General features: G+C 47.8%; 1 protein-coding gene and 1 long non-coding RNA gene across 2 annotated transcripts in view; one reads left to right on the forward strand and one right to left on the reverse strand.

The window, feature by feature from the left end:
- Positions 1 to 1989: 1989 nt before the first annotated feature.
- On the reverse strand, positions 1990 to 19590 carry LOC142759351 (uncharacterized). The gene is made up of 4 exons (XR_012883125.1): positions 19435 to 19590; positions 2967 to 3200; positions 2407 to 2793; positions 1990 to 2280 (listed from the first exon to the last, which is right to left on the reverse strand). It is a non-coding gene; the product is annotated as an uncharacterized LOC142759351 (long non-coding RNA).
- Positions 19435 to 25134, forward strand: part of WWTR1 (WW domain containing transcription regulator 1) — an 89026-nt gene continuing 83326 nt past the window's right edge. Inside the window, exon 1 of the mRNA XM_075861437.1 lies at positions 19435 to 20184. Within this exon, the coding sequence (XP_075717552.1) occupies positions 19775 to 20184 (410 nt within the window). The 5' untranslated portion in view covers positions 19435 to 19774. The remainder of the gene's footprint in view (positions 20185 to 25134) is intronic.

The raw sequence follows: 25134 nt of genomic DNA on the forward strand, positions 1-25134 counted from the left end.
TAAATGGTAGTGAGAAACAAAAAGGAAACCATATACATCGATGTATCCATATTTATGCTCACGTACAATAGCGCAATTAGAGTGTGTCAGTACACTCATAGAAGTCAGGTAGCTAGGTAACCTCAAACACCTAGTGGGTATGGGAGAGGAGAGAGAATACAGAGGCCATCACAGATGGTCACAATCCAAGCCCCAAAACACGGAGTACCAGCAACCAGAGCGTGCATTGGCTTGCTCATCGACTTGAGGGACATCCACATAACTACCTATGGAAAGTGTGGCGGGGGAAACCATGAACCACGAATGTGTATGTCGAGGAAACCAAGGGTGGCATATGACAGCACATAACGTGACATGAGATGGGCATCAGGTACAGGTTCCTATCAGGAGACCAATTATACGAGAGGTACAAATATGCTAAATATATCAAATTACCCAGAAGTAGATATAAATAAATAACAATAGAAGCAAACAAGGACACCAATGAGATATCATAGAGGTGACGAATACGAGGTGTGCATCATCTGAAAAACGAAGAAAATGGTATTGCTATATATCATAATAATAATATCAGATATTGAGGGAGAGGGAAAAAAAGGAAAAAGGGGGAAGAGGAGTCATAAAATCATAAAAATGAAGGCAAAGTCAAGGTTGGAACCACAGGGGCCACAGGGGAGGAAACCTAGACCAGTCCACCTAAAGCAAAATCTACATTTAGGCCGTTGGGTTTAAGTTAATTAAGTCTGTTAATCCATTGGAGTTCACAGATTTTAAGTAATTTGGACCTATTACCCCCTCTTCTTAGAGGAGGAATGTGGTCAAGCACCCAAAACCTCAACTTGTTTAATTTATGCCCCATATCAGTAAAGTGTTTAGGCACGGGTAAGTCCAACCTCTTTTTCTGGATAGTGTATCTGTGTTGATTGAGTCTGGTTTTAAGGTCGAGTGTAGTTTCACCGACATAGAGTAGTTTACAGGGACATAAATTACAAAGTCGCTGTCACAGGTGAGAAAGTGTAGAAAATAATAAATCTTGTTGGTAGTAGGATGTGTCAAAATTGAGCCTTTGTTTATGAGTCTACAATTGACACATTTGAGACAAGGAAACATCCCAATTTTGGCAGTTTGAGGTATGTCTGTCTACTCACTCTCTGGGGGCCCATATCAGCCTTCACAAGCTTGTCCCTCAGATTGGCAGACCTACAATACGAGAATAGAGGAGGTTTAGAGAATTCGGGTATATGTTGAAGGCAGTTGCCCAGCATGGGCCAGTGGCGGCGGATAACATTAGCTATTTGTTCACTATCATCAGTATATGTGGAAATGAACGGTATGCGTTCCTGTCTAATCTTAGGTGTTTTTTGTGTAAGGAGTGTGTCTCTCTCAACTTGAAGGATTTTGTGGCAATGTTCATTGAGTAGATGTCGAGGGTAACCACGTGTTTTAAATTTGTTGATCATAGTGTCGATTGACTGTTTAAACGTGTCAGTGTGACTCACTATTCTTTTAACACGCATGATTTGCCTAGTGGGTAAACTCCTTACCATTTTTCTAGGACCGTTACTATGGAACTCAAGAATATTGTTGCAATCAGTGGGCTTGATATAGAGTTCGGTAGTAAAGCTCTACCCTTCCAATATGACCAGTACGTCAAGGAATTGTATTTTAGTATCAGAGTGTACAATGGTGAATTTGACTGTCTCATCAACCATATTGAGGTACGTATGGAAATCTTGTAGATCTGTCAGGTCACCTGTCCAAAGTAAAAAGACATCGTCAATATAGCGCCACCACCTAAGGACATGTGTGAAATGTGGGGATGTATAGATCAATGTTTCCTCAAGTGTGCGCATGTACATGTTAGTATAGGTTGGTGCCTTATTTGAACCCATTGCGGTCCCCTGTAGTTGAAAGAATATATTATCACCAAATAAAAAGTAATTACGTCTTAGAATGACATTTAGTAGTTATATCAGGAATTTATGACAATCAGAGGTGTAATCAGAGGTTTCAAGGAAATTTTTAACTGTTGAAATACCCTTGGTGTGGTCGATGACCATATAAAGACTGGTAACATCGAATGACACCAGTGTCACATGGGTATCTGGTGGTAAAATGACATCACGTAATTTACAAAGAAAATCGGACATATCTCTAATATATGAACTAGCCTCAAGTGCATACATTCTCAGAATGAGCTATTTTTTGAGACTCAATTCAGAGTTAGATTGTATCTTACTTGTAGATTGTCCAGAGAACCACCACTTCAATTTGATAGACCTATAAAAATGAAACATGTCAGTCTCAATTTTGAACCAGTCAACATGAGATGAAGGACAAAAGGATAAGCCTTTGTTCAAAAGAGAAAGTTGAGATATTAATTAGTATTTTGGAAGAAATGTTTACCACTATCGTTTTCTCAGGGACATCGCTCAGAGCTCTCGCTGTTGAGGGTTTCGATCTGTTCGTTCTGTGAATCTGAGTGCCAATGGTGGCGTCTTCCCCCTCTTCTGGTGCGCTTCTTGTTGTTGTAGAAGGGCCCTGGGTTACCCCTAAAAAAGAGGACATATCACCCAACATGGTCCTAGTGGATGGACACGATTTCTTCTTCCTTCTGTTATCTCTGTTGCCAGTGCTGTCTCTGTAGTCATAAGTGTTCTGCAGCTGTAAACTTGACCTTTAAGGTAAACGTTAGTATCTCTGTTCCATTTCCTCCTCTTAATTTCTTCTTGTTCATTTTTAATCCAAAGGGTCATAGATGTCAAATTGCTAGAGAATCTATCATATTCATCACTAGAGATAGCGGATTTTAAAGCTGTGTCAGTATTCTGTATGTTAGTCTCAACTGTAACAATCTCCTGTTGCAAAAATTCCAGGTTTAATAGGATAACGTCTAGAGCATATTTATTAGACAGTTGATTGTATCGGTTGCGAAAAAAGGTTAGGTCTTAGGTTGGAACGCATACCTCTTGGTATCTGCTTCTGTTTGTAGTACTCTCCAAGGGTAGCCAGGTGAAGCTGTAATGTAGTAGCTCTCTTGGATTCGTTTTCAAGTTTGTGTTTGAGGTCTGTGGTGAACGTTGTGGTCAAAAATCCCATATCACCCTGGAGTCCCAGCAGGATCCGCTCGACATCGCCTTCAGAATATGAAAAACCATCGGGGGTTAGAGTACCTGCAGTGTCTGTTGATAGAGACATATCTAGAAAAAGAAAAGAGGAAAAAAGTCCATGCAAGCCAGTACATCAATATACAGATATATACAAAGCCCAGCAGAACTGGCAGCGTGTGGGTGCAAGCTCTGAGGAACAGACCAAAGTTCCAATTACACAGAAATCGAAAAAATGAGCAGCAACTCCAAGGATTCAGGTAAAAAAAAAAGGGGAACTTTATTGCCTGTGCAACGTTTCTGCTCCGTCCAGAGCGTGCGTTGGCTTGCTCATCGACTTGAGGGACATCCACATACTACCTATGGAAAGTGTGGCGGGGGGGGGGGGAAACCACACAAATGTGTATATCAAGGAAACCAAGGGTGGCATATGACAGCACATAACGTGACATGGGATGGGCATCAGGTACAGGTTCCTATCAGGAGACCAATTATCCTTGTTTGCTTCTATTGTTATTTCTTTATATCTTCTTCTGGGTAATTTGATATACAGTGAAGGAAATAAGTATTTGATCCCTTGCTGATTTTGTAAGCTTGCCCACTGTCAAAGACATGAACAGTCTAGAATTTTTAGGCTAGGTTAATTTTACCAGTGAGAGATAGATTATATTAAAAAAAAAAAAACTGAAAATCACATTGTGAAAATTATATATATTTATATGCATTGTGCACAGAGAAATAAGTATTTGATCCCTTTGGTAAACAAGACTTAATACTTGGTGGCAAAACCCTTGTTGGCAAGCACAGCAGTCAGACGTTTTTTTGTAGTTGATGATGAGGTTTGCACACATGTTAGATGGAATTTTGGCCCACTCCTCTTTGCAGATCATCTGTAAATCATTAAGATTTCGAGGCTGTCGCTTGGCAACTCGGATCTTCAGCTACCTCCATAAGTTTTCCATGGGATTAAGGTCTGGTGAATGGCTAGGCCACTCCATGACCATAATGTGCTTCTTTTTGAGCCACTCCTTTGTTGCCTTGGCTGTATGTTTCGGGTCATTGTCGCGCTGTAAGACCCAGCCACGAGCCATTTTTTATATCCTGGTGGAGGGAAGGAGGTTGTCACTCAGGATTTGACGGTACATGGCTCCATCCATTCTCCCATTGATGCGGTGAAGTAGTCCTGTGCCCTTAGCAGAGAAACACCCCCAAAACATAATGTTTCCACCTCCATGCTTGACAGTGGGGACGGTGTTCTTTGGGTCATAGGCAGCATTTCTCTTCCTCCAAACACGGCGAGTTGAGTTAATGCCAAAGAGCTCAATTTTAGTCTCATCTGACCACATCACCTTCTCACAATCACTCTCAGAATCATCCAGATGTTCATTTGCAAACTTCAGACGGGCCTGTACATGTGCCTTCTTGAGCAGGGGGACCTTGCGGGCACTGCATTACGGCGTAATGTGTTACCAATGGTTTTCTTGGTGACTGTGGTCCCAGCTGCCTTGAGATCATTAACAAGTTCCCCCGTGTAGTTTTCGGCTGAGCTCTCACCTTCCTCAGGATCAAGGATACCCCACGAGGTGAGATTTTGCATGGAGCCCCAGATCGATGTCGATTGACAGTCATTTTGTATGTCTTCCATTTTCTTACTATTGCACCAACAGTTGTCTCCTTCTCATCCAGAGTCTTACTTATGGTTTTGTAGCCCATTCCAGCCTTGTGCAGGTCTATGATTTTGTCCCTGACATCCTTAGAAAGCTCTTTGGTCTTGCCCATGTTGTAGAGGTTAGAGTCAGACTGATTAATTGAGTCTGTGGGCAGGAGTCTTTTATACAGGTGACCATTTAAGACAGCTGTCTTTAATGCAAGGCACCAAGTTGATTTGGAGCATGTAACTGGTCTGGAGGAGGCTGAACTCTTAATGGTTGTTAGGGGATCAAAAACTTATTTCTCTGTGCACAATGCAAATAAATATATATCATTTTGACTGTCATTTTCTGTGTTTTTTTTTTTTTATATATAATCTATCTCTCACTGGTAAAATTAACCTAGCCTAAAAATTTTAGACTGTTCATGTCTTTGACAGTGGGCAAACTTACAAAATCAGCAAGGGATCAAATACTTATTTCCTTCACTGTATTAAGCTTATTTGTACCTCTCGTATAATTGGTCTACTGATAGGAACCTATACCTGATGCCCATCCCATGTCACGTTATATGCTGTCATATGCCACCCTTGGTTTCCTCGATATACACATTTGTGTGGTTTCCCCCACCACACTTTCCATAGGGAGTTATGTGCATGTCCCTCGAGCCGATGAGCAAGCCAACGCACGCTCTGGTTGCTGGTACTCCGTGTGTAATGACGGGGTAGGGAGACACAGGTGAGCCTTAATCTACCCGCCACTCAGTCCCTGCCTACTTGCAACGGCCCATCCTAGACGACGGCGCACAACTGGGCGATGGTCCCTACGCTCAATAAGTGCACGACATACAAACAGACAAGGGTACACAGAATCTAAGAGAAATGGGGCAGCTGCCCACGGCAACACAGCGAGCAACAAGAGTAGTGAACGAGCCGAGTCAAACCAGGAGTGCACGAGGTACAAATCGCAGAGCAGGAGCATAGTCAGTAAAGCCAGGGTCAAAAATGAAGCAAGGTCAATAATCATAGCAGGAGCAGCAGAGCCAGTAAACAGAAAAGAATCACAGGCAAAGGAGGAGCAGGAAATGCAGGTATAAATAGACAGAGGGCGGGAGCTAGCTCAGTCTGGCCAGGCTGTGATAGGCTCTCCCACTCCTCAGCCTCCCAGCCTGACTGGTAGAAGATCGTGTCACTCTCTCAGACTTAGGAGCAGGTGCAGACTGATTACCCACGGGCGTCGACACAGAAGCTGTGTCTGGCAGATCCTTTACACCGTGTTTTGGGGCTTGGATCGTGACCATCTGTGATGGTCTCTGTATTCTCTCCCCTCTCCCATACCCACTCGGTGTATGAGGTTACCAGGCTATCTGACATCTATGAGTGTACTGACACACTCTAGTTGCGCTATTGTACGTGAGCATAAATATGGATACATCGATGTATATGGTTTCCTTTTTGTTTCTCACTACCATTTATGATCCCATGTTATATTACTGCTATATAATTATTCTTTATAATCACGATGACCGAGTCGTACACTTTACGCATGCGCTTACTAGCATCTAATGCAGGGGTGTAATGTCCGTGGCTGCGGTCTGTCAGCTCCAGCCTCTCGCTGACAGCCGCAGCCACGAGTCGGCAAGCGCTGGCCCCAGCCTCCTCCTCAGGAGACGCCAGCGCTTGTATCCACTCACCTCCGCCGGAACCCGCAGGGTGCGCGCGCATGCTCGTCCCCGCTCTTAAAAAGGCAGCGCGCGCACCGGACATCTTGAACGACCTTTGACCCGTGAGTACCCTGGGCTATAAGAGGGGTCCAGCCCCCTAGTTGGATGCCTGAGCGTTGTTAGTTTTCCCAGTCTGTCTTGCAAATGGTGCCTTAGTGTTTCCCATTCCTATTGTTACCCGTACCTTGTTCCCCGTTCCTGGTTCCCGTGCTTTGCCCTAGTATCAAGTCGTGCCACGTCCTGTGTCATCTGCCACGTCTGGAGGAATCCGCCACATCCTGTGTCATCTGCCACGTCCGAAGGAATCCGCCACGTCCTGTGTCATCTGCCACGTCCGGAGGAATCCGCCACGTCCTGTGTCATCTGCCACGTCTGGAGGAATCTGCCACGTCCTGTGTCATCTGTCACGTCCGGAGGAATCTGCCACGTCCTGTGTTATCTGCCACGTCCGGAGGAATCCGCCAAGTCTGGCACAACTTGCGGCTCCTGTGTCATCTGCCACGTTTGGCACCATCTGCTGCACCCATCTCATCTGTGCCAGAGCTGAGGCCACCATCTGGACTATTCAGGTACCCTTGTGCGGGACATTGTATTTCTGGGGTGTCCTGTAGTTTGGCCAGCTGCCTCCCCGCTGCGGCGGTACGGCCTAGTGGGTCCACTAACCCGCTCCGTGACAGTAAGCTCAGGCCATGGACCCCGCTGGTCAACCTGAGACGTTGACTACACAAGCCATGCTGGCTGAGATGGAGGATCTCCAGTCACAACAAGACCAGCTCCTCCTGTCGGTGAACGCCATAGCCCATCGGCTGATTGCTCTAACCACAGTCATCACCGCACCCGTTCCTGCGGTTCCGCCTGCTACACTTCCTGTCTGTGCAGGTACCAACCCCCTGTGTTTCTTGCCGCTACCTCCACGCTATGACGGAGATCCGAGGTCCTGCAGGGGATTTTTGAATCAGTGCCTGATCCATTTTAGACTACATGCCAGGTCCTTCTGTTCGGATGACGTCAGGATCACCTTCATCATCTCTCCTTACCGGAAAAGCCCTGGCATGGGCCAATCCTCTGTGGGAACATCAGGGACCAGAGACCCAGGACTTGCAGTGCTTCTTACAGACCTTCCGCTCGATCTTTGAGGAACCTGAGAGAGTTTCTTCGTCTGCTGCATCCTTGCTGACCCTACACCAGGGAGACCTCTCCGTGGGCGAGTATGCCATTCAGTTCCGTATCCTGGCTGCTGAATTGACCTGTAACAACGAGGCTTTAGTGGCTACATTCTGGCAGGGACTGTCTTCAGGGATCAAGGACGAGCTGGCTGCTCGCGATCTGCCATCTACCCTGGACGATCTTATCCTACTCGCCTCCCGTGTCGACATGAGGATCCGGGAACGTTCCCAAGAGGTTCTCCGGGGGAGAGAACTTCCCAGGCTGGATTCTGCTGTCCCGCAATCCTCCTCAGTCGTCCCACCAGAGGACCCGATGCAGAGTAACAATGTTAAGTTGTCTACCCAGGAGAAACAACGCAGACGCACTTCTGGACTTTGTTTGTATTGCGGCCATGGAGGCCATATTGTGCGTCTGTGCCCCCAGAGGCCGGAGAGACCCCATTGCCTAGGATTGGTTGGAGAGACAACCCTAGGTGGAACGGAATCTAACAGAGGATTCGCTTCCAAATTGACTTTTCCTGTGACCCTGGTATCCGGCGACAGGACGCATCAAGTCTCTGCCTATCTTGACTCTGGCTCGGCTGCAAATTTCATCCAGAAAGAGCTTGTGGATCATCTTCAGCTGCCCACAGTTCCCCTGGAGACATCTTTAGCTGTTGCCTCAGTTAATGGACTGCCTCCGCCTGATCACATTATCTCTAAAACCAAGCCGTTGAAGCTCCAGGTTGGAGTACTTCATTCTGAATTTATTTTGTTCCTTGTTTTGCCCAAGGCCATCAATCCTGTTCTGCTGGGCCTGCCTTGGCTTCGACTACATGCCCCAGTCCTGGACTGGAATTCTGGAGAGGTTCTCCAATGGGGCTCCAGGTGCCATGGTCGTTGTCTGTTGCAGATCCATCCTGTCAAGCCTTCTCTGCCTCAGTCGCTGTCGGGACTGCCTCCCCATTTTGCTCAATATGCAGATGTTTTCAGCAAAGAGGAGGCTGAGACGCTGCCTCCACATCGCACCTATGACTGCCCCATTGAACTGGTTCCTAATGCCTCTCTTCCCCGTGGACGGGTATATCCTCTCTCCTTGCCTGAGTCTCTATCCATGTCGGCCTATATCAAGGAGAATCTGGAGAGGGGTTTTATACGAAAATCTTCCTCCCCGGCCGGGGCTGGATTCTTCTTCGTTAAAAAGAAGGATGGATCCCTTCGTCCCTGCATTGACTACAGGGGCCTCAACCTGATCACAGTCAAGAACAAATACCCGTTGCCACTATTCTCTGAGCTATTTGATCGCATACGAGGGGCCAAAATTTTTTCTAAGCTAGACCTGCGTGGGGCTTACAATCTAGTCCGGATTCGCCGGGGTGACGAATGGAAGACGGCATTTAACACCCGGGGTGGGCACTACGAATACCTGGTGATGCCCTTCGGACTGTGTAACGCTCCCGCAGTGTTTCAGGAGTTCGTTAACGACATCTTCCGAGATCTACTCTATGTCTGTGTTGTTGTTTATCTCGATGATATTTTGATTTTCTCCCCAGATCCGATGACTCATCGAAGGCATGTCTGTCAGGTTCTACTACGATTGAGGGAGAATCATGTATACGCCAAGCTGGAGAAGTGCGTCTTTGAGAAGAATTCTCTGCCCTTCCTGGGCTACATCATCTCGGATCAAGGCCTCAAGATGGATCCTGAGAAAGTGAAGGCTGTCCTGGAGTGGCCACGTCCCCAAGGCTTAAGGGCCATACAGCGGTTCCTGGGATTCGCCAATTTCTACCAGCAGTTTATTCCTAACTTCTCTTCTCTGACGTCTCCCATCTCGACCCTTACCAAGAAGGGTGTGAACGCCAAAGTGTGGACTCCAGAGGCAGAGTCCGCATTTATTAGCCTCAAGAAAGCGTTCACTTCAGCCTCGATCCTCCATCATCCTGACGTATCTCGGCAGTTCTCACTGGAAGTGGACGCTTCCTCTGTTGGTGCAGGTGTACTTCTGTTCCAGAGGAGCTCCAAAGGAAAGGCAGTAGTATGTGGCTACTACTCTAGACTGTTTTCTTCTGCTGAGCGCAATTACTCCATTGGAGATCGGGAGCTGCTGGCTATCAAATTGGCTCTGGAGGAGTGGAGACATCTTCTGGAGGGCGCTGCTCACCCCATCCTGATCTTCACCGACCACAAGAACCTCACTTACCTTCTGTTCGCTCAAAGACTTAATCCTCGTGTAATGACGGGGGGTAGGGAAACGGACAAGTGAGCCCTAGTCTACCCGCCACTCTGTCCCTGCCTACTTGCAACGACCCGCCCTAGGCGACGGGGTACAACTGGGCGGCGGTCCCTGCGCTCAGTAAGTGCACGACAAACACGACAAACATACAAGGGAATACAAGCAAGGGAAAGGGGCAGTTGCCCACAGCAACACCGTGAGCAACCAGAGTGGTGAACGAGCCGAGTCCAGCCAGGAGTGTGCGAGGTACCAAACGAAGAGCAGAAGAGTAGTCAGTAAGCCAGGGTCTGTATGGAGCAGGATCAAAATAGAAGGAGCTGTAGCTGGGCCAGGAAACCACACGAAAAGAATCACAAGCACCGAGGGACATGAAGGGCAGGCTTAAATAGACCGAGGGCGGGAGCTAGCTGAGTCTGGCCAGGTTGCGATAGGCTCTCCCACTCCTAAGCCTGCCAGCCTGAGTGGTGGAAGCTGGAGTCAGTCTCAGGGATGTAGATTCAGGTGCTGACTGATTAATTATGGGTGTTAACCCCGAAGCTGTGCCTGGCAGATCCTTTACAGTAACCCCCCTTTTATGAGGGGCCACCGGACCCTTTCTAAGTGGACCTGGCTTACTGGGGAAACGCAGGTGGAACCTCCTGACCAATACCCCAGCGTGAACATCCCGGGCGGGTACCCAAGTCCTCTCCTCGGGCCCGTATCCTCTCCAATGGACCAGGTACTGGAGGGAGCCTTGGACCATCTTGCTGTCCACAATCTTCGCCACCTCGAATTCCACCCCCTCAGGGGTGAGGACGGGAACAGGAGGTCTCCTCGAGGGAGCCAAGGACGGGGAGCAGCGTTTAAGGAGGGAGGCATGAAACACGTCATGTAGACGAAAAGACGGAGGTAACTCCAGCCGGAAGGAGACAGGATTGAGGACCTCAATGACCTTATACGGCCCAATAAACCGGGGAGCAAACTTCTTGGACGGAACCTTGAGACGCAAGTTCCTAGACGACAACCACAACAGATCCCCGACCATAAACAGGGGGTTAGCAGAACGTTTTCTATCAGCCTGAGTTTTTTGTACGCTCTGGGACGCCTCTAGGTTCTTCTGAACCTGGGCCCAGACTGTGCACAGTTCCCGCTGAACGTCCTCTACCTCGGGATTGTTGGAACTACCAGGTTAAACGGAGGAGAACCGTGGATTAAACCCAAAATTACAGAAAAAGGGGGAGACCCCTGACGAGTTACTGACCCGGTTATTAAGGGAAAATTCGGCGAGGGGAATGAATGAGACCCAATCATATTGACAGTCAGAGACAAAACACCTTAAATATTGTTCTAGAGATTGATTAGTCCTCTCAGTTTGGCCATTGGTTTCAGGATGGAAGGCAGAGGAGAAGGACAGATCAATCTCCAACTTCATACAGAAGGCTCTCCAAAACAATGAAACAAATTGTACCCCTCTGTCCGAAACAATATTGACAGGGACCCCATGGAGACGCAGGATGTGTTTGACAAACAAGGTAGCCAACGGCTTGGCGTTGGGTAGTTTCTTGAGGGGCACAAAGTGGCACATCTTACTGAAGCGGTCTACTACCACCCACACCACCGACTTGCCTTGGGATGGAGGCAAATCGGTGATAAAATCCATGGAGATATGTGTCCAAGGTCTCTGGGGAATGGGCAACGAACGCAGTAAGCCCGCTGGTCGGGACCTGGGAGTCTTGGACCTAGCACAAACCTCACAAGCGACGACGTAGGCCTTAACATCTTTAGGCAACCCAGGCCACCAATAGTTTCTAGTAATTAGGTGTTTGGTACCCAGGATGCCTGGATGACCAGATAGTGCAGAGTCATGATTTTCCCTAAGTACCCTTAGCCGGAATTGCAGGGGAACAAACAGCTTGTTCTCAGGAAGGTTCCCGGGAGCTAAACCTTGATCAGCAGCAATTTCAGAGACTAAATCAGAATCGATCGAGGAAATAATTATACCTGGAGGCAAAATACAAGCAGGATCTTCCTCCGAAGGAGGGCTGGCCATGAAGCTACGCGACAGTGCATCAGCCTTAATATTTTTAGACCCAGCCCTATAGGTAACCCAAAAATTTAATCTGGTAAAAAATAACGCCCATCGAGCTTGTCTCGGGTTTAGCATCAGGGCAGATTCTAGGAAAACCAGATTCTTGTGGTCGGTAAGGACCGTTACCTGGTGCCTAGCCCCCTCCAGGAAGTGGCGCCACTCTTCAAATGCCCATTTAATGGCTAAGAGTTCGCGGTTGCCAATATCATAGTTACTCTCAGTTGGCGAAAACTTCCTGGAGAAGTAGGCACAGGGGCGGAGATGGGTGAGGGACCTGGTACCCTGGGACAAGACAGCCCCCACTCCCACCTCAGATGCGTCAACTTCCACGATAAATGGCTCCATTTGGTTGGGCTGAACCAGCACCGGGGCCGAGATAAAGCACTTCTTAAGGACCTCAAAAGCCTGGACAGCCTCAGGAGGCCAGTGGAGGAGATCAGCTCCTTTGCGAGTGAGGTCCGTAAGAGGCTTAGCGATGACCGAGAAGTTAGCAATAAATCTCCTGTAATAATTAGCGAACCCCAAAAAACACTGTAACGCCTTCAGGGAGGCAGGTTGGACCCATTCCGCCACAGCCTGAACCTTGGCGGGGTCCATGCGGAATTCATGAGGAGTGAGGATTTGACCCAAAAATTGTATTTCCTGTACCCCAAACACACATTTTTCGGTTTTGGCAAACAGTTTGTTTTCCCGAAGGACCTGGAGCACCTTCCTGACATGCTGAATGTGGGAGGACCAGTCCTTGGAAAACACCAGTATGTCATCAAGGTACACTACAAGAAATATCCCCAGGTAATTTCTCAAAATCTCATTTATGAAATTCTGGAAGACCGCAGGGGCATTACACAACCCAAAGGGCATGACGAGGTATTCGAAATGGCCTTCGGGCATGTTAAACGCAGTCTTCCACTCATCCCCCTCTTTGATGCGGATAAGGTTATACGCCCCCCGTAGATCCAACTTAGAGAACCATTGGGCCCCCTGAACCTGATTGAGAGATCAGGAATCAAAGGAAGGGGATACTGGTTCCTTACCGTGACCTTATTCAGGCTACGGTAGTCAATGCATGGCCTAAGACCACCATCCTTCTTCCCTACGAAGAAGAAGCCAGCACCTACCGGAGAAGTAGAGGGACGAATGTAAACCTTGGCCAGGCATTCCTGGATATACTCTCTCATGGCTTCACGTTCGGGACAAGAAAGATTAAATATCCTACCCTTAGGAAGCTTAGCTCCTGGTACCAATTCGATAGCGCAATCGTATTCTCTATGAGGAGGTAACACTTCGGAGGCCTCCTTAGAGAAAACATCAGCGAAGTCCTGAACAAACTCGGGTAGCGTGTTCGCCTCCTCAGGGGGAGAAATAGAATTAACAGAGAAACATGACGTAAAACATTCATTACCCCATTTGGTTAGCTCCCCAGTATTCCAGTCAAACGTGGGATTATGCAACTGCAACCAGGGAAGGCCTAGAACCAAATCGTACGATAATCCCTGCATCAACAGTACAGAGCACTGCTCCAAATGCATGGAGCCAACAAGGAGTTCAAACACAGGGGTATGCTGTGTAAAATAACCATTAGCAAGAGGAGTGGAGTCGATACCCACTACCGGGACAGGTTTAGGCAAATCAATCAGAGGCATAGCAAGAGACATAGCAAATTCCACAGACATGATATTAGTAGAGGACCCTGAATCCCCGAAGGCACTGCCGGTAGCAGACCTACCACCAAAAGAGACCTGAAAGGGAAGCAAGATCTTAGTACGTTTCCTATTTACGGGAAATACCTGTGCGCCCAAGTGACCTCCCCGATGATCACTTAGGCGCGGAAGTTCTCTGGCTGCATTCTTACGCTTAGGACAGTTGTTCACTTGATGCTTGTCATCCGCACAGTAGAAGCAGAGACCATTCTTCCTGCGGAATTCTCTACGTTGTTGGGGGGACACGGAGGCCCCGAGTTGCATAGGTATCTCTGAGTCTTTTGGGGAGGAACGAAGCAACGGAACTTCGGGAGGCATCATGGGGGAGTCGGAGGAGAAAACACATAAACGTTCACGTTGCCGTTCCCTGAGACGTCGGTCAAGTCGTACCGCTAAAGCCATAACCTGGTCTAGGGAGTCAGAAGAGGGATAGCTAACTAGCAGGTCTTTCAGGGCATTCGACAAACCCAACCTAAACTGGCACCTTAAGGCAGGGTCATTCCACCGAGAAGCTACGCACCACTTCCTAAAGTCAGAACAATACTCCTCAACAGGTCTCTTACCCTGACGTAAGGTCACCAGCTGACTCTCGGCAAAGGCAGTCCTGTCAGTCTCGTCATACATAAGTCCGAGAGCAGAAAAGAAACAATCAACGGAGGAAAGTTCAGCGGCGTCAGGAGCCAAGGAGAAGGCCCACTCTTGGGGCCCTTCCTGGAGCCGGGACATAATTATACCCACCCGCTGGCTCTCAGAACCTGAGGAATGAGGCTTTAAACTAAAGTAAAGCCTACAACTCTCCCGAAAGGAGAGAAAAGCCCTCCGGTCCCCTGAGAACCGGTCGGGCAACTTGAGGTGGGGTTCAAGAGGTGAGGTGAGGGGAACTACCAAGGTAGCATCAGGCTGGTTGACCCTCTGAGCCAGGGCCTGGACCTGTAGGGAGAGACCCTGCATTTGCTGAGCCAGGGTCTCACGGGGGTCAATAGTGGTGTCAGGGACCAGGGTAGACTAGGTATGGGCTTGTGATTATGTAATGACGGGGGGTAGGGAAACGGACAAGTGAGCCCTAGTCTACCCGCCACTCTGTCCCTGCCTACTTGCATTGACCCGCCCTAGGCGACGGGGTACAACTGGGCGGCGGTCCCTGCGCTCAGTAAGTGCACGACAAACATACAAGGGAATACAAGCAAGGGAAAGGGGCAGTTGCCCACAGCAACACCGTGAGCAACCAGAGTGGTGAACGAGCCGAGTCAAGCCAGGAGTGTGCGAGGTACCAAACGAAGAGCAGAAGAGTAGTCAGTAAGCCAGGGTCTGTATGGAGCAGGATCAAAATAGAAGGAGCTGTAGCTGGGCCAGGAAACCACACGAAAAGAATCACAAGCACCGAGGGACAGGAAGGGCAGGCTTAAATAGACCGAGGGCGGGAGCTAGCTGAGTCTGGCCAGGTTGCGATAGGCTCTCCCACTCCTAAGCCTGCCAGCCTGAGTGGTGGAAGCTGGAGTCAGTCTCAGGGATGTAGATTCAGGTGCTGACTGATTAATTATGGGTGTTAACCCCGAAGCTGTGCCTGGCAGATCCTTTACACCTCGTCAAGCCAGGTGGTCGCTGTTCTTCACCCGTTTTCTGTTTGTGCTCCACTACCGTCCCCCGGACAAGAATGTGAGGGCCGATACCTTGTCCAGATCGTTTGAGACGGAAGACACGGTGGAGTCCCTTCAGACCATCATAGACCTGTCCTGCATTATCACTGCTAATCCTCTGCAGGTTAGAGACATCCCTCCTGGGAGGACTTTTGTTCGGTTGGCAGACAGGAGAAGAATTCTCCGCTGGGGACATAGTTCTAAACTTGCTGGGCACGCCGGTCTCCGTAAAACCCGAGACCTGATTGCTCGTCACTTTTGGTGGTCCAAGCTACCTAAGGATGTTCTGGACTTTGTATCTTCTTGCATGGTGTGTGCCTCTAACAAAGTGACTCACTCCAAGCCTGGCGGCCTGCTTCAACATCTGCCTGTACCCAATGCCCCCTGGCAGCACATTGCGATGGACTTCGTCACAGACCTCCCCCCCTCAGCAGGTTGTAACACTGTCTGGGTGGTGGTGGACCGGTTCTCTAAGATGGCTCATTTTATCCCGCTGACCGGCCTACCTTCTGCTCCTCGTCTGGCAAGTCTCTTCATTCAGCACATCTTCCGCTTGCATGGCTTGCCTCTTCACATTGTGTCCGACCGGTAGGTTCAGTTTACCTCTAGGTTCTGGAGAGCCCTCTGTAAACTCCTGGATGTGAGATTGGACTTTTCCTCTGCCTATCACCCCCAGTCCAATGGGCAAGTTGAGAGGATCAACCAGATCATGGAGAATTATCTCCGCCACTTCACCTCTTCACAGCACGATAACTGGGTACAGCTTCTACCATGGGCCGAATTTTCTTACAACAACCACACAAGTGAGTCCACCACTTCCACTCCGTTTCACATCGTGTACAGTCAACATCCCAGAGTCCCTCTTCCTGTGTCGACTTCATCTCAGGTTCCCGCTGTTGACTCAGCATATGGGGACTTCCTGCAAATCTGGCAACAGACCCGGTCCTCTATTTTGCTGGCAGTAGATCGCATGAAGCGAAAGGCAGATACCAAGAGAAGAGAGCCGCCTCAGTATCTTCCGGGGACTAAAGTCTGGCTGTCCTCTGGGAACATTCGCTTGAAGGTGCCCTCATACAAGTTCGCTCCCAGGTTCCTTGGACCATTCGAGGTCCTGCAGCAGATCAATCCTGTTGCCAAGACTCCCAGCCCTGCGGTTGCTCCCAGCGGCTCCTCGGACATCTTTGAGGTCAAGGAGATCTTGGACACCAAGAGAGTGAGAGGAAAGACCTTTAATTTGGTGGATTGGAGGGGGTTTCGTCCCGAAGAGAGGTCCTGGGAGCCAGAGGAGAACCTCAATGCCCCATCTCTTCTAAAGAAGTTTCTCTCTCGCTCCGGTCCCAAGAAGAGGGGGCGTAAGAGGGGGGATACTGTAATGTCCGTGGCTGCGGGCTGTCAGCTCCAACCCTACTGCTGACAGCCGCAGCCACGAGTCGACATGCGCTGGCCCCAGCCTCCTCCTCAGGAGACGCCAGCACTTGCATCTACTCACCTCCGCCGGAACCCGCAGGGTGCGCGCGCACGCTCGTCCCCGCTCTTAAAGGGGCAGCGCGCACACCGGACATCTTGAACGACCTTTGACCCGTGAGTACCCTGGGCTATAAGAGGGGTCCAGCCCCCTAGTTTGATGCCTGAGCGTTGTTAGTTTTCCCAGTCTGTCTTGCAAATGGTCCCTTAGTGTTTCCCGTTCCTATTGTTACCCGTACCTTGTTCCCCGTTCCTGGTTCCCGTGCTTTGCCCTAGTATCAAGTCGTGCCACGTCCTGTGTCATCTGCCACGTCTGGAGGAATCCGCCACGTCCTGTGTCATCTTCCACGTCCAGAGGAATCCGCCACGTCCTGTGTCATCTGCCACGTCCGGAGGAATCCGCCACGTCCTGTGTCATCTGCCACATCTGGAGGAATGCGCCACGTCCTGTGTCATCTGCCACGTCCGGAGGAATCTGCCACGTCCTGTGTTATCTGCCACGTCCGGAGGAATCCGCCACGTCTGGCGCAACTTGCGGCTCCTGTGTCATCCACCACGTTTGGCGCCATCTGCTGCACCCATCTCATCTGTGTCAGAGCTGCGGCCACCATCTGGACTATTCAGGTACCCTTGTGCGGGACATTGTATTTCTGGGGTGTCCTGTAGTTTGGCCAGCTGCCTCCCCGCTGCGGCGGTACGGCCTAGTGGGTCCACTAACCCGCTCCGTGACAAGGGGTCTCAAACTCGGCCAGGTAAGTGAGCCACATATGGAAAATTTAGAAGTTGACGGGCCACATTTCAACAATACAGTTTTCCAGTTTAAGTGTCGCTAAATGCAGTCATGCGGCTCAGTTGGCAGCGTTTGGCAGACACACAAATGTCAAGATTGGGCAGCCCCTTTTAAGTTAGTGACACAGTGCCCTCTGTAGATACTGCCGCAGTGCCCTCGGTAGATAATGCCACAGTGCCATTTGTAGATAATGCCACACACCCCTAGATATTGCCACAGTGTCCTCTGTAGATACTGCCACAGTGCCCTCTGTAGATGCTGCCACAGTGCCCTCTGTAGATGCTGCTACAGTGCCCTCTGTAGATGCTGCCACAGTGCCCTCTGTAGATACTGCCACAGTTCCCTCTGTAGATGCTGCCACCTCTGTAGATGCTGCCACAGTGTCCTCTGTGTAGATGCTGCCACAGTGCCCTCTGTAGATGCTGCCACAGTGCCATATATGGACAGTGATGTCAGGGGCTTGCCCAGAGCTGGAGTCCCAGAGCAGAGCGGCTTCTAGCACCCTGCCTGGGACTCCAGCTGTGCTCCTGAGATCACTGTCCAGCTCTGGGAAGCCTTAGACATCGTTGTCCATATGTGGACAGTGATGGCAGGGGATTCCACAGAGTCCCAGAGCAGAGCCTATACTAGCGCTCTGCCTGGGACTCCGGCTCTGGGGAAGCCCTAGACATCACTGTCCATATATGGACATCGATGTCAGGGACTTCCACAGAGTCCCGGAGCAGAGCCTGTACTAGCGCTCTGCCCGGGACTCCGCTCTGGGGAAGACCCTGACAACACTGTCCATATATGGACAGCGATGTCAGGGAATTCCACAGAGTCCCGGAGCAGAGCCTGTACTAGCGGCTCTGTGTCCCGCGGGCCGCAGATGACAGCCTCAGGGGCCGCATGCGGTCCATGGGCCACGTGCTTGAGACCCCTGATCTAATGCATGATCTTCATATACCAATATGACCGCTTTGGCTTCATTCCCTCACGGCGCATGCGCCGTTCATGTCCTGTTACCCCTAATTACACTACACTTCCGGAAATGCGCAGTTGCGCTGCACGGACGCCGCTTTCGGCTTACACCTGCGATATACTCAGAGGTGATGTACTGATTTTAATTCACCACAACACTTGTGATCACCACCTTGTTTATACAGTTATTAATGTTGTACTTGTCTGTATGTACCAATACGGCTTTTTATTGATGGATCAAGTTTTCTTATGAATTTCTATACTCTGTATTATGTATTGTCTCCTATGTACAATCCTTTACATTATCACTGATTACTGTTCATACCACCTTTGATTGATACCCTGTTATATTGTGTGAACCTACATATTGTCATTTGCTTGAGAAAGGCTCTAGTGGACGGAGCAGAAACGTTGCACGGGCAATAAAGTACCCATTTTTTTCACCTGAATCCTTGGAGTTGCTGCTCATTTTTTCGATAGATAGATAGATAGATAGATAGATAGATAGATAGATAGATAGATAGATAGATAGATAGATAGATAGATAGATAGAATAGATAGATAGATAGATAGATAGATAGATAGATAGATAGATAGATAGATAGATAGATAGATAGATAGATAGATAGATAGATAGAATTGTTATTCTGCCTCTAAAAGAGCATGTTTAGGAAAATCCCAGCTTGTTTTGTTCGGGTTCCATGTTATACAACTGTAGCAAGAGAGAGGGCAATGGCTGGTGAATCTGTGCAGAAAGTGATTTCCAGGCAAACTCCTGCATGTTTTCACCCACACTTGTAACCCGAACTGTACGTGGGAGTGAAAGCCTCGGGCTCTTGCCCTGTAAGGTAAAGTCCCGGTCTAGAGGAGGAGGAGGGTGAGCAGGGCAGGGCACAGCTCATACATTATTCAGGGCTAGAGACGCCTCTCTCTGTCCTGTGAGTTGACATTTTCTTACTTTGCTTGGGACACTGTGAAGACAGCGGGTGAAGATCTGGGAGCGGGGCCACCCACACACCCGGGTTTGGACCTTTGGTTCTCAGAGGCTGCTCCAGGTCAGAGAGGGGAGAGAACTTTTAGGCGTGACGTTACAATGCTCCTCAACTTCTGGGGAACGTTCACACTCTCAACATTCTAAGACTTCTCCAGCAATCTCAGCTCTGCTCGCTGTTTTCTTTTTTTTTTTTTCCACCCCCTTCGTCGTCTTCTTAAAATCCAGGCCAGCTCTTGGTGTGAACCGGGACAATCTGTGAACTTCCCCAGGTTTTTAGTACTCTGTTGTTTTTGGTTCTACAAGGATGAACCAGAATCCAGGTCTCCCCCCTCCAGGGCAGCAAGTGATCCATGTCACCCAGGATCTGGACACGGACTTGGAGAACTTGTTTAACTCTGTCATGAACCCCAAACCCAATTCTTGGAGGAAGAAAATCCTACCAGAGTCCTTCTTCAAGGAACCAGACTCAGGCTCCCACTCCAGGCAATCTAGCACGGATTCTGGAAGTCACCCCCCCAGGCTCGGGATCCTTCATGTCCGATCCCATTCTTCTCCTGCTTCCTTACAACTAGGTGCTGGTACCGGTACCGTCCCCAGCCCAGCACAGCAGCATGCCCACCTCCGCCAGCAGTCCTATGATGTGACAGATGAGCTGCCCTTGCCACCCGGCTGGGAGATGGCATTCACCCACACGGGCCAGAGATATTTTTTGAAGTAAGTGGGTATTCAGAATTTGGGGGGTTACATCATTGTGTAAGATCCATGCATGATAAACCTTTTCCAGTTAAACCTATGTAGGCTTAAGGATAAGAGGGAATTGCATTAACCCCTTTCCACCCACAGGGCTCTGCTAAGGAATGTTGCTATTTCCTTTCCTGACAGTGGATTATGCAATCCCATAAACCAGGGGTGTCTGTGTTTTAACTCCTTAGCTGATGGACACAACTGAAGTCCAGTATAGAGTTAATCACCATAGATCTGATAGATACAATGAAATGATTTTATATAACGCATTGGACAGGGTTGTACTAAACTGTGTACATAGTGCAACAAGTTCCAATCATGGCTACTTATGTGTTACAACAAAGGGTTAATGTGCCAGACATTGTTCTGGCTACATTCTGCCAAAACCTTACCCAAGCCATAGCATTTCCCGTGTCCCACACCAAGAATGTGAAGAGTGTCCAAGTTCTTAAATGTTGCTAATATTTATGTTTATCAAGAGTTTGTAAACAGGACCCCAATAAGTAAATATAATACAGAGAAAAATAACATTTTCATCAAATTATGTTGTTGTTTGTATTGTTCTGTATACTGTATGTAGTTCTCCCATGTTATGGTGTGTAGTGATGTTTTTTCTTTTAGTGCATTGTAAGGTTCTATTACTATATTCTTACAAATGCCCCATATACAATGTTCCAGCATATAATGAGGGGTTCTGTGTGAGTGTGTCCTTTTTTATTCCTATGTGGCCTTAGGACTTGGGAATGTAAACTTTTCATACCTCTGACATTTTCATGTATGCCAGATATGTTTATCAGCCATCTATTTGGAAGCATTTGGTGCACATAAAGCCAAAAGTCAGTATAAAATGAAATAAATGCCACCATTGATAATGTATGTTTTTAACAGGTTCATGATAAGGTGCTTGATTTGTTTCTACAGGACTTCTCACTTTTATGTTTGTACTCTATAGGGAATAATTATAATAATAATGTAGTGATCACAGTCCATTAAGTAGTGGGAGGGGGTGCTGCAGATGTTTATTTGGTCACACTGTGGTATTGTAGGGCAGCCCCTGCCTCCTTTGGAGAAGTTGTGCTGTACCTTCTTCCAACAGATTACTGGAAGTGGAAATCGTATCAGCCAGATCCAAGTCTAGACTTATGTCTAGAATGATATACAGATGTAACATCATTGCCTTCTCTTGGAGACCAAGTATTACCATGAATGTTCACGTCCTCTATACCAAAGAAGCTCAAACTTTTCCCAAGTGTCATTGTGCTGCCTTTTTTGCCCCAAAATAAGATGCCTGAAGAGCAAATTTGACAATTGGGTCATTCCCAGATTGTCAGGCCTTCTTTGCATACTTATATGTGACTTGAAATATCAGATGTAGCAGTGTCATGTCATGTTTTGAAGATTCCCTGAAGTAACCAGGTTTAATCTCAGAATACTATGACGTGTCAGCTGTTGTTCTCTTGTATCTCTTAGCCTGTACTTGTTGTTTAGCACCTAGGAGTTGTAGAACTTCAAACGACAACTGAGAAACTACCACTGCCTATGTTATTCTACATGATAAGAAAGGGAAGTTGTCTGAGTTTAGAAAACCATGATTAGTCTCCATTTACGACTATGAATCTGATCTGCTGGTGTAGCAGAGCTGAGTTTGTCACTTTGCACAATTCCTATTTGTTATGTATAATTTGCAGGTAAAGCTACAACATTATCTTAGTTCAGCGATAATAAGATAAAGAAACAATATAGTTAACTGACATATTCAGCTCTGCTACATCTGTAAATAAATAATGTTTCTAGTGTATATGAGGCCTGCACAGCCTACACTGTTGTATGTAAAGGATTTTCTGGTTTTCTGTCTGTCAATGTTTACATGAAACAGCTGACAAAGTGAACTTGTAGGGAGGTGAGGTGGCCCATAACTGGCAGATACTGCACCAGATCTGTCTTTTCTGGAGCTTTACAACAGCAAAAACTTCACAATGCAGTAGATTTGTGATGGCTTCTTTAACCTCTGACTCTTCACACATTCCTTCCTACCTCACCACCTGCAGTAAAAGTACAGTATGTCATGAGTAACAACTGGTGTTCTCTGGTGGTTTTCATACACTCCATGGATTTAAGAAACCACTATGTTTAGACTTGCACGTTTTTATGTTGGTTTGTTGTTGTTTTTTTTTAATAGAAAGTCTGCACTCCCTTGACACAACCCAAGCTCTGCCCCCGGTGCAAACGCTGATGTAGAAATATAATCTCTTGTTATTTTGGTGCCCTATATACAAAACATGCAGCTCATATAGATCACACATGTAAGGTGTGGGGTGTTTTTGAACCCCAAGCCTATGTAAGATTTCGCAGTGCAAGTAGTGCCAAAGAACGTCATCTCAGGAACAGAGATTTAAAATCTAGATTTGGGAAACTGCTATGAATTGCATATACTGTAATTCCCTAATAGTAGTGGGGAAATTAAATGTAATGCAGAAGACATGGCCATCTGGTATTCTGCTGACAGTTTGACAGAGCAACTGCTCAAGCTTATTGGGGAACTGCTGTACATGTTTCTTCCTCATACGACCATCGTTTGCTCATCAAAACAATCACCTGTAAGTACAAGCCCTTGAGTTACTTACTAATGTGAAATCTTATTCAGCCATTTCCTAGAGTTCGCGAAAGCTTGGTAAGAATCAATATGGTCACCATGCCAGTTGCCACCCAGATTTTCTAGGCTGGCAAAGTTGTCTAGTTATTCAGTGATTTATCCCAAGCTCACAAACCCAAGTAGATCTGAGTTGTAAGGGTATGTTCACACGGCCTATTTACGGACGTAATTCGGGCGTTTTTGCCCCGAATTACGTCTGAAAATAGCGCCTCAATAGCGCTGACAAACATCTGCCCATTGAAAGCAATGGGCAGACGTTTGTCTGTTCACACGAGGCGTATATTTACGCGCCGCTGTCAAATGACGGCGCGTAAATAGACGCCCGCGTAGAAGAAGTGACCTGTCACTTCTTTGGCCGTAATTGGAGCCGCTATTCATTGACTCCAATGAATAGCAGCGCTAATTACGGCCGTAATTGACGCGGCGTTCAAGCGCCTGCACATGCCGGTACGGCTGAAATTACGGGGATGCTTTCAGGCTGAAACATCCCCGTAATTTCAGCCGTTACGGACCCCCGCCGTGTGAACATACCCTTATGGTCACCATATTCAGCCATTTCCAAGTAATATCTGTTTCAAAGAAAGCTTGGTGACCATCAATATTACCATCCTGGTTGTCACCCAAGTTTTCTAGAGTCCTTTAAAAAAGTTCAGATAAACTTAAAATCTTTGATTTATTTTTCATTAAATAGAAGACATTTTTGTAGCCTCACATCTATGAGGGTAGATAGTTCGCTGCTGAATGTCATCCTTTATCATACTACATCAGTCAGCTGATTTTTTATGGCAAAGTACACAGCGACGTTTAGTCCAAGCACAGGTTGGGTTGGATACAAGCTATTTAGATTTATTCAGTTTCTGTCCCTTTAAGCTTTGGAGGCGCCAGTCAGAGGTGTAATGAATGGAAAACCACATTGACTTCAAAGGGAGTTTCCATGCCATAGTGCCCAGTCCAGCAACAACAAGGCTTAATGAATAATCTGACAAGTATTTCATAGGAGACAGTGAAATGCAAGTGTTCCAAACTACATCCCCTGGGCTTAGTGTTGTTGTATTTGATATCGTTGAGATTTCTGTTAGAGCTACACTCAGAATAAGGACAACCTAGAAAGTATTTGATGTCTTGTCTGGGGGTAAAATAGCTAAGAAAAAATATCAGCAAGTGTTTAAAAGCTGATTCCACCCTAAAAGATTAAAGTCAAATGACTTAAAAGACCAAATGTTATTTATAAGTTGAAGTCCACACAGGAGATCTCTCTCTCTTGCAGAAGCTCCATACTTAAAGGGTTTCTCCGGGACTTTTTTTTATTGATGGCCTATCCTTAGGAAAGGTCATAAATATCAGATCGTGGAGGTCTGACTCCCAGCACCTCCACAGATCAGCTGTATGAAGGGGCTTCTTCATAGTTTACGAGGCACTGCACCACATACTTCCGTAGCTGCTGTGCCTGGGATTTCAATTCAGGTCCCATTCAAGTGAAGTCAGGAGTCGGACCCCCACAATCTGATAATGATGAACTATAATAAGGATAGGTCTCAAATATTAAAGTCCCAGGGAACTTAAGATTGCCTACCATCTGAATCTGTTACTAGCACCATAGAAAATGTTATGGAAGAGAGTACTTTAGTAATATGTACGTCACGTTGGGTACGTGGACACACTGGGCCGTACCGTCTTGACGGTATGGCAGCTGGCCAACAGGGCGCAGGTCACAGTCTATAGTTTGTATAGGGTACCTGTAGCAGCTCGGACAGTAGCAAGGCAGGCTGGGACTAGGCAGCAGGTAGACGTCAGGTCAGGTGTGGAGTAGCATGACAGGCGTAGAATACAGCACAGCACGACTACAGCACAGCACTGCACTTGTCCAGGATAGCACGGGATACAGGAAACCGGATACAGGAACAGGGAACACTGGGAACTGGAAAACACTAGGAGACCATTTGCATAGACAAACTTTGGGTATGACAACAACGCTCAGGCAAGGAAGGAAGAGGCTGGGCCCCTCTTATAGTCAAGGGTGCTCATGGGCCAATTTTACATTAAAGTCCGATGCACGCGCTGCCCCTTTAAGAGCGGGCACGATTGTATGTGCGCAGCCTACGGGACCCGTCAAAGGTGAGCGGAAGTGAGCGCTGGCGTCTCCTGAGGAGGAGACTGGGGCCAGCGCTCGCAGACCCATGGCTGCGGCCGTCAGGAGGTGAGTGAGCCTGACGGCCTGCGGCCGTGTGCATGACAATGTATACTCTCCATTATATGGCATGTAATGG

This window comes from Rhinoderma darwinii, chromosome 4, assembly GCF_050947455.1.
Source record: "Rhinoderma darwinii isolate aRhiDar2 chromosome 4, aRhiDar2.hap1, whole genome shotgun sequence".
Classification (NCBI taxonomy): Eukaryota; Metazoa; Chordata; class Amphibia; order Anura; family Rhinodermatidae; genus Rhinoderma; species Rhinoderma darwinii.